Raw genomic sequence first — 18,838 nt, forward strand, 5'->3', positions numbered from 1 at the left:
AGTGGGTGCTGTCCTCTGGATAGTTAAGTTCTGTTCTACACTTGCATTTTGGTTTCCGGTTTTGAGACCAAAACGGTTCAGTTTGATGTTAACACATCCAGATGCATTTGTTTCGTTAGGATGCGATTGTGTTACATCAAAACGGAACAAATCAGATCCGGCACTAAAATCATTGTAAGCCAATGGATGACAGATCCATTTTTAGGATTTTGCATCATTGACTTACACTGATTTTGCTGCCGGATCCTTTTTTTTCCGTTTTGCAGACTAAACAAAAAAATGCAACAAAATGGAACAGAATGTATCCTGATGCATCCTGATCAGTTTTGTTCTCATTGATAATGAATGGGGACAAAACTGAACCATTTGGGTTGGCTTATCAAAACCAGAATGCCACAATGCAAGTGTGAAACAGGCCTAAGTGAGTGCATGGTTCTGGGTGACTGAACATTTGAGGTGCAGATGCATTGTATTTGGTGTCTGCACAGTTAAGTAAGCACATTGCCCTTGGTGTCTAGACAATTTTGTGACCCAGTGAGTCTTTTCGAATTGCGCTAGTTGGCCTGCCAGGTCGTGAGTAAGTGCCTTATGAGAGAGGCCAAGTGAGAACATTTTTAGTCTGCTGCAGATGGCCTTGGTAAGAAAGGTGACCAAGAACCCTACGGTCACTCTAGCTGACCTCCAAAGATCCTGTGTGCAGATGGGATAAAATTCCAGAAGGTCATCCATCTCTGAAGCACTTTACCAATCTGAGATTTATGGCAGAGTGACATAAATAGCCCAGAAAGTAGTCTCTCCTCAGTACAAGACATGAAGGTTTGCAAAAGAAAAAAACATCTAAAGGAATCTAAGACTGTGAGAAACAAGATTCTCTGTTCTGATGAAACCGAGACTGAACTTTTCAGCCTCAATTGTAAGCGTTATATTTGGAGAAAAACAGGCACTGTTCATCATCTGCCCAATATCATCCCTACAGTCAGGGGAATGCATAGACATCGTTGGGCCTCATAGCAAGAATCTGAATTGGCCCTCCATGCCCTGTACCATGCTTCTCCCACTACCTGCCATAGCCCCTCCATTGCAATGCCCTCTTTTCACTAGCAAACACAGGAGTAGTCCTCCAGCTTTCCACTATGCCGCCAGACCGATTCTTTATGTATAACACTGAACAGCTAGTAACAATACCTGTAAAAGTGCATTCACACAACTGTATTTTCCACATCTGTGAGGCTATGGTGCAAATTATAGAACATGTCTCATTCGTGTCCACTTCTGTAAAAAAAACTATTTTTCAGTGGAGTCAACAAAAATGTGCGGGATGCACATGGATGCTACTGTATTTTGCTGATCCACGATTTGTGGACCACCGAACGGATACGGTCGTGTGAATGCACTCTTAGTCTGCCCATACACCCGTAGAATCTACTGACTCTTTCGGTGACATCTGAGGGACACAAGGAGACTTTATTTTGTATTTCAGCTTGTAAATGCTAGGCTCCTCTGGAGTTAAGCACCACCACCTGTCGGAATATTTATGCTGTCTCCGATTGATAGTCTATATGATTTATGTGAATAAATTAAAATCGGTAATAAAGGAGATTCTAACTTATTATCATAAATATCAAGCTAAAACAAGCTCGTGATCTGCGTTGAATTGAAGACAAAACCCAGTTACAGACAAAATATATATGTAATTTATTAATACGATTTATAGTGCAAAATAATATATATAATAAAATTGGTGGTAATAAAATTCACTCAATGATATGCAAAATAGTGGTAAAGACAAAAATAATTGAGAACATATATATATATATATACAATTATGCCTTCTTATAATAATACCCCTCACTTATTTTAAAAGTCAATTTAATACTTGATTTCTCTCAGCCGACAAATGTCCGATTAAACCCAAATCTGGTTTATCTTTTATCTATATAAATATATATATATTATCAACCATACTGGTCTAGAACTGAATTCAGTTCCTTGGAGATAATACCGTGTTTTCACTAGTATATTTTCAATCTCCCTGTATTGGATTAATTTTCAGGATGATGCTGCAGGTACACCCCAATCTTATTCCAAAACAGATACTATACACAAAGTATGGTTAATTGAATATATCTATAGATATGTATTATATTAATTAATTATCCTATAAAATATAGGTAAGGTTATACTATACCAAAATGTCAGCTAACAGAAATCAGTTTCGATGGTTCTAAGATGGCTGCCTCCAATGACCGGCAAGGTGGTCAGGGTTGGATCTGGTCTTTTGATGATGTTCAGAGAGAGAGAGAGATCCCCTTCTGTCAGCCCATACCATCTTTTTATCCTATCTTAGAAAGGGCTTGGCCAAGTTTTATCATTAACTAGTGACCTCACTTTATAATTAATAGAACCTCCCTCTAGGGAAAAATATACCCTAGATCTTTGTTACCCTAACACTAGATGGCACTAGTATTCCATACTAAAATCGAAGCACTCACTTATTTCTCTTATTTATATAATAGCAATAAATGTTATCTAAGGTTTCAGACAAAACCTTGAGAAGATCTTGAAGAGACAATGACTTTTATACTTGGTCAACTACCTTGTGTATCCTTAAGTCTTTTGACCAGACTTAATTAAATCAAGATAAATAGGGCTATCTCAATTCATTGTTCTTGGAGGAGACAGGGTTTGTTCATGATCACCTGTGTCCACATTTCTCCATTCAAGGAAAGAAATAATTAATTTGTGTGTTACACTGAGACAGATTCTAAACATGACAGAGGAGTTTATACCTCGTTTCTAATCTTAAAACTGAATATATCTATGAGGACTATACTCTTATATATATACTATATATTCAGCACACCTATTAAAATTGATAATATAAAATCAATCTACTCCTATATGGATTAATATAAAAACCACAAAGAAAGATTAGAGTCTTTATATTCACTAAAATCATCAGAACTCAAATACATTGTCTTATCTAGGCCTTGGGACATCTCCTTCTCACAAAACAGACCTAGGTAAACAATTTGGTATATATCGTAAACCTTAGGTTAGCAATTTCAGAGTAAAAAAAAATCCTGAATTCACTCTGCCTTAAAATAAGACAAAATGGTTGTCCCTTAGGCTCATGTCCATACTCTTATATAGGCCTTATAATTATGGACTTTATTCATACCCAATAGTTCTGACACACCTTCACCCATGCAACACATCACTGTTCTGCACCCCGGCACACTTTTACAACACATGACTCTGCCTCTCACCCATCACTATTCCTCCAGGCAGCACAGCCACTTGGATTCTCCAGCTGAACAGTCCCTGTCTGACACCATGATATGTATGTGCAGTACGCAGCCCTGCAGGGTATTGCGATGGTGAGGTCACAGTTAATAGGGAAACGAGGGTTGCTTTTGGTTACTCACAGTTTATGGGAGACCCCGGGCAGGCGTACAGCAGTGATGGAGAGGCTGGCACTTGGATCCTCTGGGGCACTCTCTGTATATAGGGACCAGGCCGGTGGTAGGTGAGGTGCCCTGGATGTTGCAGGTTTAAAGTGCCGGTGGCAAGATCCCTTTAAATTCGTGACGCCAGTGCCGGTAACGGTGGCACACCGATTTATGATAGGAATAATTGAGGAACACGTTGTTATGGTGAACCAAAACTTCCTTTATTGGAAACAGTTAACTTTTTACATGCTAGGTTCAGTTCCACTTGGCAGCAGCAATCATAAGCAGGCTTTCACATCAATGGCAGGTACAATGTTCTTTGCAAGATACTCAGAGGGTTAAAACACTTACAGAACAGGCTGCACCTTTCCTCAGAAATCCTGTGCACTATTCCTCAGAACTCCTGTCTGTCTTGATCCCAAGGCCCGTATGCCCTAATGCTGGCTTTATCCTTGGTAGAAAACTTCCTCAGGTATATATCCTTGCTTTAAGTAAAGTCCTTATGCCCTTCAGCTCTCTTGTCTGGCTGGAATACTGGCTCTGCTCTGCTTTGTAATGGGAACTGCAGGTTTCTCAGGAGGTAAACTCTTCCCCTGGTGATCAGCTAGAAGCCTGGGCTGTCTAGCTGCATGTCAGAGTCTACACCTCAGCTCCACTCTGGCTAAAGTGTCCTCTTGCTTCTGACTCTGCAGACAGACCACCCCCTCCCTGTCTGGGCCTAACTATATATATTAGGGGTTCCCTAGCTCCCTCTAGTGTCTAGGAGGAAGAACTACACCCTAATAGGCCTGCTACACACATCACAGGGAAAATACACATAAATACATATAAAAATACACTAAAATGGACTGTTAAACACAATGCCACTGTTCCACAGGAGGTGGAGAACAACGTGGCCCAATTGACCCTTGTGTAGTGCTCACATTTACCTAGTGGGACACTACATTTGCAGCTCTGTACCTGGGAGTGTGTGCTCAATGACGGTGTGTCCAGTCGATCCTCTTTATCTGAACACAGCACATACCCCGCACCTCACCTTCCTAAGCACCTAGCACATAACATCCTCTTCCCATGTGTCACACACCAATGCACCTGCCATGAGAAGTCTTGGTGGTTAAGAGAGGGAGGACAAAGCACATCACAGAGGAAGTCGGAGGGCAGGGACTCAGATTAGGAGCCTGAATTAAGTTAATTAGGAGGCAGGGATATTTATTTTTATTTTTTTACGTTCAGACCCCCTTCCCCACAGACCTCATAGCAGCTGCCTGGTCTGCCTCTATTGGCAGTACACCACTGCCTAAAGTGAAGCATGGTGGTGGCAGCAAGTTGAGAAAGAAAGGTGGATCAAGTTGCAAGCAGAGAGCAGAGTATTAGGTGAGCTACAAGATTTCTTCACCACTGGAAGAACACCAGAAAGAATCCGCAGAAAGAATTCAGATCCAGAGCTGCTCAAGCTACGGAGACACAGAAAGCAACTGTTTTTGCAAAAGGGACTAATGTTAAGAAGAACCCTAGATCCCGTCACCAAGGATCGGCTGCATAAAATTATAGTACCACGCCGAGATGCCAGAATTGTCCTCGAAAAGTACCAAGACAGGTCAGGACACTTTGGTGTACAAAAAACAGAAGCTACCATCCGCCGAAGATTTTATTGGGTTGGAATGAGAGAAGATATTGAAAATTGGTGTCGAGAATGTTCTACTTGTGCCATTGGAAGAAATGATAGACATGACTAAAGAGCACCATTACATCCCATTGTAAGCTGAACACCTCTAGAAATAGTGGCTATTGATGATGTAAAGCTAGAACCAAGTCGCTCAGGATATACCTACACCATGACAATGATTCATCACTACACCAAATTTGTAGTAGCTGTACCTGTTAAAGACTAGAGATGTCGTGAACATAAAATTTTCCGTTCGCGAACGGCGAAAGCGACTTTACGCAAATGTTTGCGAACGGGTGAACCGCCATAGACTTCAATAGGCAGGGGAATTTTAAAACCCACAGGGACTCTTTCTGGCCACAATAGTGATGGAAAAGTTGTTTCAAGGGGACTAACACCTGGACTGTGGCATGCCGGAGAGGGATCCATGGCAAAACTCCCATGGAAAATTGCGTAGTTGACGCAGAGTCGGGTTTTAATCCATAAAGGGCATAAATCCCGTAACATTCCTAAATTGTTTGGAATAACGTGCTTTAAAACATCCAGTGTGTGTATATGATCAGGTATGATGTTGTATCGATCAGGTAGTGTAAGGGTTACGCCCGCTTCATAGTGACAGACCAAACTCTGACAGACCAAACTCCCCGTTTAACGCACCGCAAACAACCGCAAAGAGTTGTCAATAGTTGACACACTCATGACATAAATTTTATTCCTCTATGTGTCAATCTTAGTGTAGTGATGACTGTGCTCGTGCGCACGTTTGCAGCCTATGGTCGTGCTGAGGTAGTTCAGTGACAGTTAAGTGACCCAGAAAACAATGATTCTGCAGTGTGGGCCCATTGTTGTCCTAGTAGGCTTTAATGATCACCTTAGATGATCACAAAGAAAATTAATGTTTTTTCTATGAAAAATTATCCAGCCGATCGCTTTTGGTCTGTTCACAATGAAGCAACGACCTTATCATCTGGGGTGTGCCAACATTGCCAACACACTCGTAGAGGTGATCGCTTCATTGTGATACGCAAGCCCCTTCACCACAACAAGGTAACGATCACGAAGGGGAATTGACACATGTATGTGCCTTTTTTGGGGGGGGGTTTTGCAGCCACAGTGCAGCACCAGAGGCCAGAAAAATTAGGCATGTACACATGCCTGAAAAATTAGGTATTGTTGCAGCCGCAAAATTGATGTTTTTCAGGCAGAAAGTGCACTAAAACATTGCGGTTTGAACCCTAGTTGGTGGCGGAGAAGTCACGCAAGTCATCCGGCATGCAGAGATTAAATACAGCAGCGTGGGGACCATTTTTAGCCCAAGGCAGCTCATCAGGCCTTTTTTAGTCAAATGCATCCCCCACTATTAGTCCCTTCGGGATCCATGCCTCATTCATCTTAATAAAGGTGAGGTAATCTAGACTTTTTTGACCTAGGCGACTTCTCTTCTCAGTGACAATACCTCCTGCTGCGCTGAAGGTCCTTTCTGACAGGACACTTGAAGTAGGGCAGGCCAGAAGTTCTATGGCAAATTGGGATAGCTCAGGCTACAGGTCAAGCCTGCACACCCAGTAGTCAAGGGGTTCATCGCTCCTCAGTGTCGATATCTGCAGTTAAGGCAAGGTAGTCTGCTACCTGTCGGTCGAGTCGTTCTCTGAGGGTGGACCCCGAAGGGCTGTGCCAATGCATAGGACTTAAAAAGCTCTGCATGTCCTCCATCAACAACACATCTGTAAAGCATCCTGTCCTTGCCGGCGTGGTCGTGGAGATTCTAAGCTACAAGCTGCCCATCATAACCAAAGACAGAAAAGCCATCTGTCAGGAGATAGTATTCCTAGAAAGGATAGAGAAGTATATGACTATACAGTACAGCAGAGATAGTACATCCCTCCAACCTGGAGAAACAAGGGAGAAAGATTGATTGTCATAGAAAATTGCCCCTTATGCAACTTCTGGGAACTAATCTGAATCACTGTAGAAGCTGCCTTGCTGTAAATGACTTTTACATACATTGATGACCTTAGGATCAGCTTCAGTAAAGTACTGGTAGTTTGTTAAGAAACTTTGTCTCCTTATTCCACATCATCTCCTAATTACACCTCATGGTGCTGGCGTCACGAACACAGGGGCCCAGCCACCAAAGCACCCTAGGCATATCCACTACCATCAAGAGCACCTCAACTACCATCTGGCTAGTGTTCACTGCAATAAAGAGTGCCCCTGAAGATTTAGTGCTGTCTTCCTCATCACTGCACGCCGACCCAGAGAGCTACAAAACGTGAGTTCGACTACTAACCCCATCAGCCCACCGTGCACTCACATACTGCCCTGCAGTCTGGTCCTCTGCACCACACTGCCTAAAGTGAGGCATGGTGCTGTCAGCTTCATGCTGTGGACGTGTTTTTTAGCGGCTGGGACAAGGAGACTGGTCAGGGTTGAGGAAAAGCTGAATGGAGCAAAGTACAGCAATATTCTTAATGAGAACCTGTTTCAGAGCACTCTGGACCTCATATTGGGCCTAAGGTTCACCTTCCAACAAGACAATGACCCTAACCACACAGCCAGGACAACAGAGAAGCAGCTTAGGGACAACTCTGTGAATGTCCTTAAGTGGCCCAACCAGAGCCTTGACCTGAACCCAATGGGACATCTCTGAAAATGGCTGACCATCAATGGTCCCCATCGAACCTGACAAAGTTGGAGGGGATTTGCAGATAAGAATGGAATAAAATCCCCCCAATCCAGGTCTACATCATACCCAAGAAGACTGGAGCCTGGAATCACTGCCAAACATTCTTCAACTAAGTCCTGAGTAAAGGTTCTGAATACTTACAGTATGTCAAGATTTTAGTTTTTCATTTTCCATAAAATAGTTTCTCATTATGGAGTACAAGGTGCAGAATGATGGGGAAGAACTTGAACATGAGCTGGAGCTCTGGGCAAAACACTGAAGGGCCAAAGAAGGGAGTAAAAGACCAACTAGATAGAGCACATAATCATAACCTTCTTGTGTCTTGAGGACACTCACTGCTGATGGTGGCCATTGTACAGCGATGCTTCTGTAGAACTTTTGCTATGTGGTCCCATAATTACATTTTACACCCACCCTCTGCACCCTCTACAGTGGTAAGCTGCTATGATCCTTCCTCCCCATGCACAATATGCTATCACTGAATAGATATTAAATATTTATGACGTGTCCTCAAGATAGATCATCACTATCTGATCAGTGGAGGCTCAACTCCCTTCCGCCCCTCTGATCACTTGATTTAAGGGGTTGTAGTGCTCACACAAGTGCTGTGGTCACTTGATAGTAAACCAAGAACAGTGCCGTAAATGGTATTATTGTTGTGCTTTGTATTGCAGAACCCATACCGACCAGATATTGATGATTTACCGAGAGGATAGGTTTCAATATTTAAGTCACCCTTAAAGGGGTTGTCAAGCTTTCACACATTTTTGGACAGCCCCATCTTCGCTGGACCAGTGAAGGGAAGCATAGTTACCTGCTCCCCACCTCTTGGTTGTGGTTCCTTTAGTTCCTAACTCTCTGGTTCCCGCTTGTCAACTCTGAGAATGGACAGGGGTCACGAGAGTCATTGCAGCCAATAACTGGCCACAGCTGTGACCTATGTGTGAAAAATGTGTGAAAGCTAGAAAATCCCTTTAAGTTTTGACCCAGAATATTTTTGAAAAGTATAATGAGAAAGGAAAAAAGTTACTTCTGCTATTGTCTTCCGTTCTTCTCATCCTTCTGTAAATCATGTTGATATTTTGGGTACTTTGACCAGAGCTTGTAAGAAAGAAAGAAAACACACACAAAAAAAATCAGCTATCTAAACAAAACAAATGACATCAACTCAGGCTTTTGAATTCCTGGATGGCAGCAGCAGCTTGTTAATCCAGCCTCCATCCTGGATCTCATGAAGTAAAAAGAAGGGAGGCTGGCAGTAGGACAGCACTGCCGGATTGAGGAAGCTGACGACTGACAAGCCTGTGGGAAGACAATGTATAAAGCTGCTAAATTTGTAGGTTGATGCTCAGCTACTACTTTGGATCTGTTCCTGTCGTCAGCTGAAGCTCAGTGCCCAGTCCACCCTGTGTGCAGATATGAAGTGCTGCATCCTGGTCGCCTCTCTCTTGATGAACGTGCACCTTGGCACAGCTTGGAATGCCCAGTACGCAGTGGACTGCCCAGAACGCTGCGACAGCAATGAGTGCAAGAGCACCATAAGGTGCAAGCGGACCGTGCTGGACGACTGCGGCTGCTGCAGGGTCTGTGCTGCAGCCGCTGGGGAAACTTGCTACCGGACTGTGTCTGGCATGGATGGTGTTAAATGTGGGCCTGGACTGAAATGCCATTTTTTGACAGAAGAGGATGATTTTGGAGATGAGTTTGGAATATGCAGAGGTAATAATCACATTTTAGGCAATTGCTAATGACCCAAATGTTGCATTATTTCCAGTTCTAACATTGTGTGCAATCATTTCATGGTTATAAATAATACTAATGACTTTTGGAACTAGCTACGTGCCCCATTAAGGGTCAAATCTGTAGGAAGAAGACATTAGTCACAACTACAGAACCGTCACCAGGTGTAGCAGAGCTGAATGTGTTATTTTGCATCTTTTATGATCTGTGACAACTGCCTGACTAGTAGGTTTACTGCAGCCCTATGTGAAACATGTTGCAACATCAAGAGGGCCTATGCCTCATAGCAAACTCAGTTCTGCTACATATATACATTTATTAGTGTCGTAAATGCAAAAATCACTTTCCTTGTATAGTTCTGACAGTTTTCAAGCAATTCTAGTATAATTATACAGTTTATTCCCATATTGCCAGTGTATATAGATATTATCTGTCTCTATTATCTATCTATCTATCCCATATTGGTCTGTCTGTATATCCATCTATATACATCTTACAAACTCTCTTAATAGTCAAAAAGAACACGGAACAGGTATAAAAGTCTAACAACACATATGATGGATTACATAATACAGTAGGGTATACATGAAGAAAATGATTTCTCCTTGGATTCAGGTGCAACGGGACAATATCCACATGACAGAGCGATAGATAGCTCACCTTATATTCATTTTTGAAGTTGATTTATTTTGTGTTGAAGACCATGTGAACAGATATTAGTGTTGGTTGATTGAAAACACTTGTTTTTACCATTGCCTAACTACTGTATGAATATTTAGTATTTTCTATACTTTGTCTAGTTGGACCAAAAAATGTGTATACTCAAAAACGTGCAGAAATGCCATATATATTGTACAAGAGAAGATTTATGGATAGCTATTAGGAGGATAGATGATAGATAGATAATGAAAAAGATGGGTGGCTAGACAAATAAGATATATAGATAGCTAGATAAATAGATAGATAGATAGATAGATAGATAGATAGATAGATAGATAGATAGATAGATAGATAGATAGATAGATAGATAGATACAGTAGATAGATAGATAGATAGATAGATAGATAGATAGATAGATAGATAGATAGATAGATAGATAGATAGATAGATACAGTAGGTAGATAGATAGATAAATAGATAGATAATAGATAGATAGATAATAGATAGATAGATGATAAATAGATAGATAAATAGACAGATAATAGATAGATATTAGATAGAGAGATATATATTTCAATAGACAGGTACTCGATAGATATATATGAGATAGATAGATAGATAGATAGCTACAGTAGATAGATAGATAGATAGATAGATAGATAGATAGATAGATAGATACAGTAGATAGATAGATAGATAGATAGATAGATAGATAGATACAGTAGATAGATAGATAGATACAGTAGATAGATAGATAGATAGATAGATAGATAGATAGATAGATACAGTAGATAGATAGATAGATAGATAGATAGATAGATAGATAGATAGATAGATAGATAGATAGATATGAGATAGATAAATAGATACATAAATACAGTAGATAGATAGAAGATAGATAGATAGATAGATAGATAGATAGATAGAGATAGATAGATAGATAGATAGATAGATAGATAGATAGATAGATATGAGATATAGATAGATAGATAGATAGATAGATAACAGATATATACATAAATACAGTAGATAGATAGATACAGTAGGTAGAATGATACATAGATAGATAGATAGATAGATACAGTAGATAGATAGATAGATAGATAGATAGATAGATAGATAGATATGAGATAGATAAATAGATACATAAATACAGTAGATAGATAGAAGATAGATAGATAGATAGATAGATAGATAGATAGAGATAGATAGATAGATAGATAGATATGAGATATAGATAGATAGATAGATAGATAACAGATATATACATAAATACAGTAGATAGATAGATACAGTAGGTAGAATGATACATAGATAGATAGATAGATAGATAGATAGATAGATAGATAGATGATAGATAGATAGATAGATAGATAGATAGATAGATAGATAGATAGATAGATGATAGATAGATACAGTAGGTAGGTAGATAGATAGATAGATATGGATAGATAGATAGATAGATGATAGATAGATAGATAGATAGATAGATAGATAGATAGATAGATAGATGCAGCCTTAAATTAAACACCTCCCTGTGCTTTCCAGATAAAAGCCGCACCAGACTGATATCAAAGAACACTAGTTGCAGTCATGTAAACCCACATAACCACAAGTAATGAACACAGAGAGCATAGAATATGATGCAGGGAGCATTTTACTGACTGTTTGCGCAGCAGATGACTGGAGTGGGGTATATACGTGTATCCTATACAGGGCATATACTGATGTCCTCCACCAACATTTTAATATCAGTAGTAATAACTTACATCAGTGATCTGTAAATATCAAATACTTCTGTTTCTATCTGGGACCCAACAGCAAGCTTCTGTTAGCAGATCTGGTATTCATATCATGTACCCGGATGTGAATGACTATATCTCTGATTTACTATAGTATATTTTTATAAAGTACATGTTTCTATGTTTATAAAGTATAGGGTTATAGTACAGTTATAAGCTTTAGTAATGGCAGCTTGCTGATGGTTTCCAGGTAACAGCAGTTCCTCATTTTCTAAACGTAAACTGAATATTACATTTGGTGATTATAGAAATATTTCCTTCAGATTGTATTATATTATCACGATGAAGTGAAAGCCTTAATTAGAGAAAACTTATAGTATAGGTGCAAGACCTTGATATCTGTAACCCTGACAGCATCCTGGTGCACCGTACTCACACATTACATGCAAGACCAAGATAGACCGCGCTGATAGATTTTAGATGGACAGATGGAAATACAGTGATGACATAGAGGTGTAGCAGAGCCCGACATCTTATAGATAGATATTGATAAAGGCCTCATTGAGTGGGCTGAAACGTTGCCTGGGATTAAATTGGGTCATCATCACCTTTTCACCTGATGTCGGAGTGCTGCCTCGGTTTTGGAATTAGATAGATAGATTATTTAGCACAGCCTACTGAACTACAGTTCAGAACAAGTTCAGCTCTCCTGCTATATAAATACTGCATATAACAGAATAGGACTGCTCACCAATATATCTTGTTGACTGCACTGGCAAGATTTTGCTAAAAACATCTTCAGCTGGTTTAGGCTACTTTCACACTTGCTGCAGGACGGATCCGACAGGCTGTTCACCATGTCGGATCCGTCCTGCGGCTATTTCGCCGTGCCCGCGGACCGCTGCTCTGTCTCCATTGACTATAATGGGGACGGAGGGGGAGCTCCGGCGCAGCACGGCGGTGCACGGAGAAAGCCGCCGGACTAAAAAGCCTGACATGTAGTAATTTTAATCCGGCGGCTTTCTCCGTGCACCGCCGTGCTGCGCCGGAGCTCCCCCTCCGTCCCCATTATAGTCAATGGAGACAGAGCAGCGGTCCGCGGGCACGGCGAAATAGCCGCAGGACGGATCCGACATGGTGAACAGCCTGTCGGATCCGTCCTGCCGCAAGTGTGAAAGTAGCCTTACCAGTTCTCAAGACATCCTACCTAGGCCACTTTCACATGTCAGTGTTTGGTCAGTGATTTCCATCAGTGATTGTGAACCAAAACCAGGAGTGGAGGCTACACAGAGGTAAAGCATAACCGACAGATTTCCACCAGTTCTGTGTTTTTGACCCACACCTGGTTTTGGCTCCCAATAACTGATGGAAAGCACTGACAAAACACTGATACAGTATATTGTGATAGATATTAGATAGATTTGAGATAGATATGAGGTAGACAGATAGCAAGATAGATAGATAGATAGATAGATAGATAGAAAGAAAGAAAGAAAGATGGATAGATAGAAGATATATAATAAACAGCTGGAGAGATAGATACAAAAAACAACAGCAGCACTCTCTCGTCAAAAGTGAAAGTAAATAGCTAGATAATAGATAGATAGATAGATAGATAGATAGATAATAGATAGATAGATGATAGATAGATAGATAGATAGATAGATAGATAATAGATAGATAGATGATAGATAGATATATAGATAGATGATAGATAGATAGATAGATAGATAGATAGATGATAGATAGATATATAGATAGAGATAGATAGATAGATAGATATGAGATAAATAAACAGAAATACAGATAGATATGAGATTTTATAAAATGCTTTTCTAATAAGAAAGTGAACGCAGCCGACTATTAGACTAATGACCGCTATATTATCCGGACTAAGGAAGTACTTCAAAAGTGACATTCTAATGAGTCATTGTCTCTACGGCAGAGTCCATACGTTGTGATAGTCCTTTATATTGTGTATTTGTACAAAAGACATTTTGCATCCACTGCACATAAATACGGTAACTTTTTGTTAGTCAGGATTCTTTATTTTCACAAGCCAACTCTTTACAGAAAACAAAATGAACTATTCTGTGGGTTTAGCTGTCAGGACAGAGGTCCTGGTGACAGCCTCGGAGGATGTGAGGAATGAAGAGCCGGGCCAGCTGACTAACCTGATCTTCACTTCCAAGAAAATGAACCTTTTTAATTATTTCCATATCTCTCGTGTCCCCCTCATCTGTTCTCTTCTGAATGCAGCACATTGTTGATTCATGACACAGATAAATCTTGCCTAAATTAAGCAGGGGCTCGCCTGACGGTGATAGAATTGCGTTCTCAAAGTTCTTAGACAGAAACATTGCTAAATAATATACTGTATTATAATCTAGAGTGTCTACATAAAGCCCTTCTCTCTATCTATCTATCTATCTATCTATCTATAATCTCATATCTATTATCTATCTAATATCTATCTATTTTCTCATATCTATCTATCTCATATCTATTATCTATCTATCTCATATCTATTATCTATCTATCTCTATCCACTGTATCTATCACATTGTCTACAGTAATATAACTAAAATATAACATATACCTACATGTACAGATTACATTCATTCATATCTGTAGGAAGCAATCATCAGGATGTTTTGTAGTGTAAGATAAAATACAAACCCAAATTCTTCCCAACTTGCCTCGTTATAAAGGCATGTACATCACAATTTAGATTGTGAGCCCCCTGGGGACAACAAGTGACAAAAAAGCCTGCAAAGCTGTGCGGAATATGGAGGCACTATATAAGTGAGTACAATGAAATAACTAGGCAGTAATACCATATAGGAGTCTGGGAATATTGGAGGAAACTATACTACTATACTATGAAAGCCCTTCATACTACAAAGCGTAAGTTGTTGTTTCACCTGCCACACGGTGGAGATACTTGTAACCGGAGTGCTCATGACTCCTCCAAACAACCTACCTGTGTGCCATTGGAACAAACTAATTTGCTGCACACTGTAACACTCTTCCTTCCATCTTGCTGTATTACAGAATGTCCATATGGCACCTACGGGATGGACTGCAGAGGAACCTGCAACTGCCCGTCTGGAATATGTGATCGCGTGACAGGAAAATGCTTGAAATTTCCTTTTTTCCAACTGACCGGAACCAGACCTGCAGACAAACGAAGACCCTCTTCATCCTCTGGTATGTTCCCTGTACAATATACTGGATACTATAATATCAGATCACTTCTCATGATTTCTAACCAAGGGTGGACTGTCCATAGACCCTACAGGGAAATTTCCTGGTGGACCAATGCCCAAACGACCAGCGAAGTCCTTCTCTTGGCCATAAGCCAGATACATAAAGATCTGATGCTCCCAGCATTAATTAATGTAGGAGCATGAGATACTTATGCACCTGGCCAGTGCCCGCAGGTGTCCTCCTGAATTCATCTGTATTGCCTTCCTCAGGACAATAATGCAGTTTTATACTGTGGCCCGGGTGGCACTATTGTGTGCTACACTCTGGTATTTGGTTCTGTTGAGGCGGTATTTTATTGTGCTACAGTATTGCTGGGCTCACCCTGCCCACAAGTTGGGCCTGACTACTTGTGTTGTCTTACCTTCTGTGAGTTTGGACCCACCTACAACATGGGGCCACTTTTAGGTCTTTTGTCCAGAGCCACTTTAAAGAGGACCTTTCACCGATTATTACAATGTGAACTAAGTATACAGCCATGTAGAGCGGCGCCCGGGGATCTCACTGCATTTACTATTATCCCTGGGCGCCGCTCCGTTCTCCCGCTATGCCCTCCGGTATCTCCGCTCACTAAGTTATAGTAGGCGGAGATTTCAGTCACTAAGTTATGGTAGGCGGAGTCTGCCCTTGTTCTGCTCTAGTGCGGGCCAATCGCAGCGCAGAGCTCACAGCCTGGTTATTTTCTCCCAGGCTGTGAGCTCTGCAATGCGATTGGCCAGCGCTACAGAAGAACAAGGGCAGACTCCGCCTACCATAACTTAGTGACCGGAGATACCGGAGGGCATAGCGGGAGAACGGAGCGGCGCCCGGGGATAATAGTAAGTGCAGTGAGATCCCCGGGTGCCGCTCTACATGCCTGTATACTTAGTTCACAATGTAATAATCGGTAAAAGGTCCTCTTTAAGTTCCCACTCCGCCCCTGTTTGTAACCTGCAGTAGCAAAATGATAACTGGAATGTGAAAGGTTACTATGGGCTACTTTTGCTTATAAATTGACCTTGACAGTCCTAGAGAACCCTATTGTATCTATAGGGAAAACTTGCTTGCTGTCGGTGCAGGAAAGGTTCTGCTGCATCAGGCCTGAGGCAAAACAGTCAGGTCCCTCCAAATATTTTACATAAATGAATACTGGAAGGGTGATGAATGAATGGAGCACCACAGACCATTCAAATAGATGAGTGCGGAAAGTAAGATTGATGGCCTATTGTAATAAAGTAGTAAACATACTGTGCAAGGATAGGACAAAGGCCTATACCTCATCATAAATTACAGGCCTCTTACAGCAGGCACCAGTCATGAGATATCAGTCTGTCAAATAATAAGGAGGAAACAACTTTAAAGTGAATGTCCACTGTTTGTCTTCACGTTTATTTTTTTTTGATCCCATAATCCGTTCTGATTAATTTTATCATATATCTTTATAGTGGTCAAAGGTCCATTTTTTCTAAAACAGAGCCCCATGCATAAATTTAGTTAAGTGATAAAATAATGGCTGCCTGTAGCTGCCACTAGAGGGAGATAAGGAGGTAACCTCATAATGTTTTATTATTGAGTTCAATGTTCGAAGCAGTAAGCGCCTTTGTGTAATTAGAGACAGTGCTAATATAAAGAAAGCTCACACGCCTGTTTGATCCAGTGGAGCATTGAAGCGGCATCGCTGTAACAGCGGGGGCTCACGCACTTCCTAATGTTGCATACATTTTTTGAGGTCTTGAAATATCCCTTTAAAAGAGTTTTTCCGGAAGTACAAGTTTGATGTCCTACATCAATATCAGATGGGTGTGGGTATGACTTCTGGCAGAGGTGAACTGGCCAGTGGGATGATGTCCAGGGGGGCGCACAAGCGCTCCTCATGGATGCTGACCAAGTACATAACAATCTGATGCTGTCAGAATTAATTAATGCTAAGAATATCAGGTACTTATGCACCGAGCGGGTGGTCTCAGGATCCTTCCTGAATTAAACTGTATCGCCATCTATAGGATAGTAATACAGTCACATACTGCAAAATACTGCAGAATTTTGTGTTGCTCTGTGATATTTGGTTCTACTTTGGGCAATATTTGGTGCTGCACTACGGTGTTGCTGGCACTGCCTACCTCTGTTGTCCCTCCCACTTGTGTTGGCTACGCCAACAACATGGGGCCACTTTAACTATATTTTCCAGGGACCGCTTTAAGTTCCCAGTCCACGCCTGACTTCTGATACCCCAGCCAATCAGCTGTTTGAAGTGGCTACAGTGCTCGGAAGAGCACAGCGCCATACACTTTATAGTGGCTGTCCTTGGTATTGCAGGCCAGGTCCATTCACTTGGAACTGAGATATACCAAGTTCACATGATCAAGGAACGTGACATCAGTGGCCACAGTCCTCAATGGAACTCCACGGCCTTTTCAAACAACTTATCATGGGGAAGTTGGACCCCCACTGATCAGATATTGGTAACCTATCCTGAGGATAGGTCATCTCTATTTTACTCCTAAAAAGAGCTCTGTATCTGAAAAATGGAGCACAGAATTAGGATCTTTTGAGATGTGAAATAAATGGTGTTCAAGGGTGGAGAGTTAGTTTAAGAACTGTGGATTCTACAGACTGGTCCACAGACTTACGATTGGATGGTACAGCTCCGAGTCCTCTGTATTTGTGAGCCTGTTGACCCCATTTGACCAATTATTGATGCCTATGGACTCATAACTATATGTTTTCTTCCCAATTATTATCCAAATGGCACAATCCTTTATTGGTGGTATAAGCAATTTCATTAAACTTTATTTCTTTTCTGTTCTTAGATCTTGAAATGGCTTCGGGAGATGGGAACAGCGTCAAGGATAAGGATAAAGGATCTCGATCAGGAATAAAATGGTTAAATCCCCGCTGATCACTACTTTATAATGGCGTATAAGAAGGGCCGTGTGAACATCGGACTAAGGGAGAACATAACAATACAGCGGGATTTCATGAAGACAAAGTGGACGCGTCATTTATTGGGCAGTCGGCTCGCCACATGACACCGATAATTTATAGCCATGGAGAGATCCTGATAGACTGTGGAAGAATTGCAGATGTACATCTTTTGTTCTGTGAAGCAAATATCTGGTCAACCATTTTTTTTGTAAATGTGTAGTTATATAAACTTTTTATTTTGGATCATTTTCAGTCATCTGTTATATCTAATGCGGTTTACATGTGTATTTAAATAAATGCTTTGTAGAATAAACTGGTGTTACTTTTGCCGTCATTTCTCATTTCTGTAGTGAACATGATTTTAAGGCAGGCCCGAACCATTTTACGGTCTACAGTACATCTAGATAGAATCCTCAGAAAAAGTTCAGCAACTTTATACTTTATACAGTACTGGGCCCTATCCTTTTCAATATAGTTATTAGGGATCTTGTAGAAGGCTTGAGCAGTAAAATATCAATTTTTGCAGATGACACTAAACTGTGTAAAGTAATTAACACTGAAGAGGACAGTATACTGCTACAGAGGGATCTGGATAGATTGGAGGCTTGGGCAGATAAGTGGCAGATGAGGTTTAACACTGACAAATGTAAAGTTATGCACATAGGAAGGAATAATGCAAGTCACCCGTACATACTAAATGGTAAAACACTGGGTAACACTG

At 40.9% G+C, this 18,838-nt stretch overlaps 1 protein-coding gene across 1 annotated transcript; it reads left to right on the forward strand.

Annotated features, from left to right (window-relative positions):
- Positions 1 to 9,049: 9,049 nt before the first annotated feature.
- ESM1 (endothelial cell specific molecule 1) lies at positions 9,050 to 18,444 on the forward strand. Its single transcript, XM_044292591.1, has 3 exons — positions 9,050 to 9,523; positions 15,001 to 15,156; positions 18,003 to 18,444. Exons 1-3 carry the CDS (start codon positions 9,223 to 9,225, stop codon positions 18,089 to 18,091), a joined length of 546 nt encoding a protein of 181 aa, XP_044148526.1. The 5' UTR covers positions 9,050 to 9,222; the 3' UTR covers positions 18,092 to 18,444.
- The last annotated feature ends 394 nt before the right edge of the window (positions 18,445 to 18,838 follow it).

The sequence above is a fragment of the Bufo gargarizans genome, chromosome 1 (assembly GCF_014858855.1).
Source record: "Bufo gargarizans isolate SCDJY-AF-19 chromosome 1, ASM1485885v1, whole genome shotgun sequence".
NCBI lineage: Eukaryota > Metazoa > Chordata > Amphibia > Anura > Bufonidae > Bufo > Bufo gargarizans.

Bases quoted from the DNA above. Each gene is read 5' to 3' on its own strand.
- ESM1 (XM_044292591.1), top strand. From the start codon at position 9,223: ATGAAGTGCTGCATCCTGGTCGCCTCTCTCTTGATGAACGTGCACCTT. The intron at 9,524-15,000 runs GTAATAATCACA...GCTGTATTACAG, and splicing joins TGAGTTTGGAATATGCAGAG to AATGTCCATATGGCACCTAC. The intron at 15,157-18,002 runs GTATGTTCCCTG...TTCTGTTCTTAG, and splicing joins AAGACCCTCTTCATCCTCTG to ATCTTGAAATGGCTTCGGGA.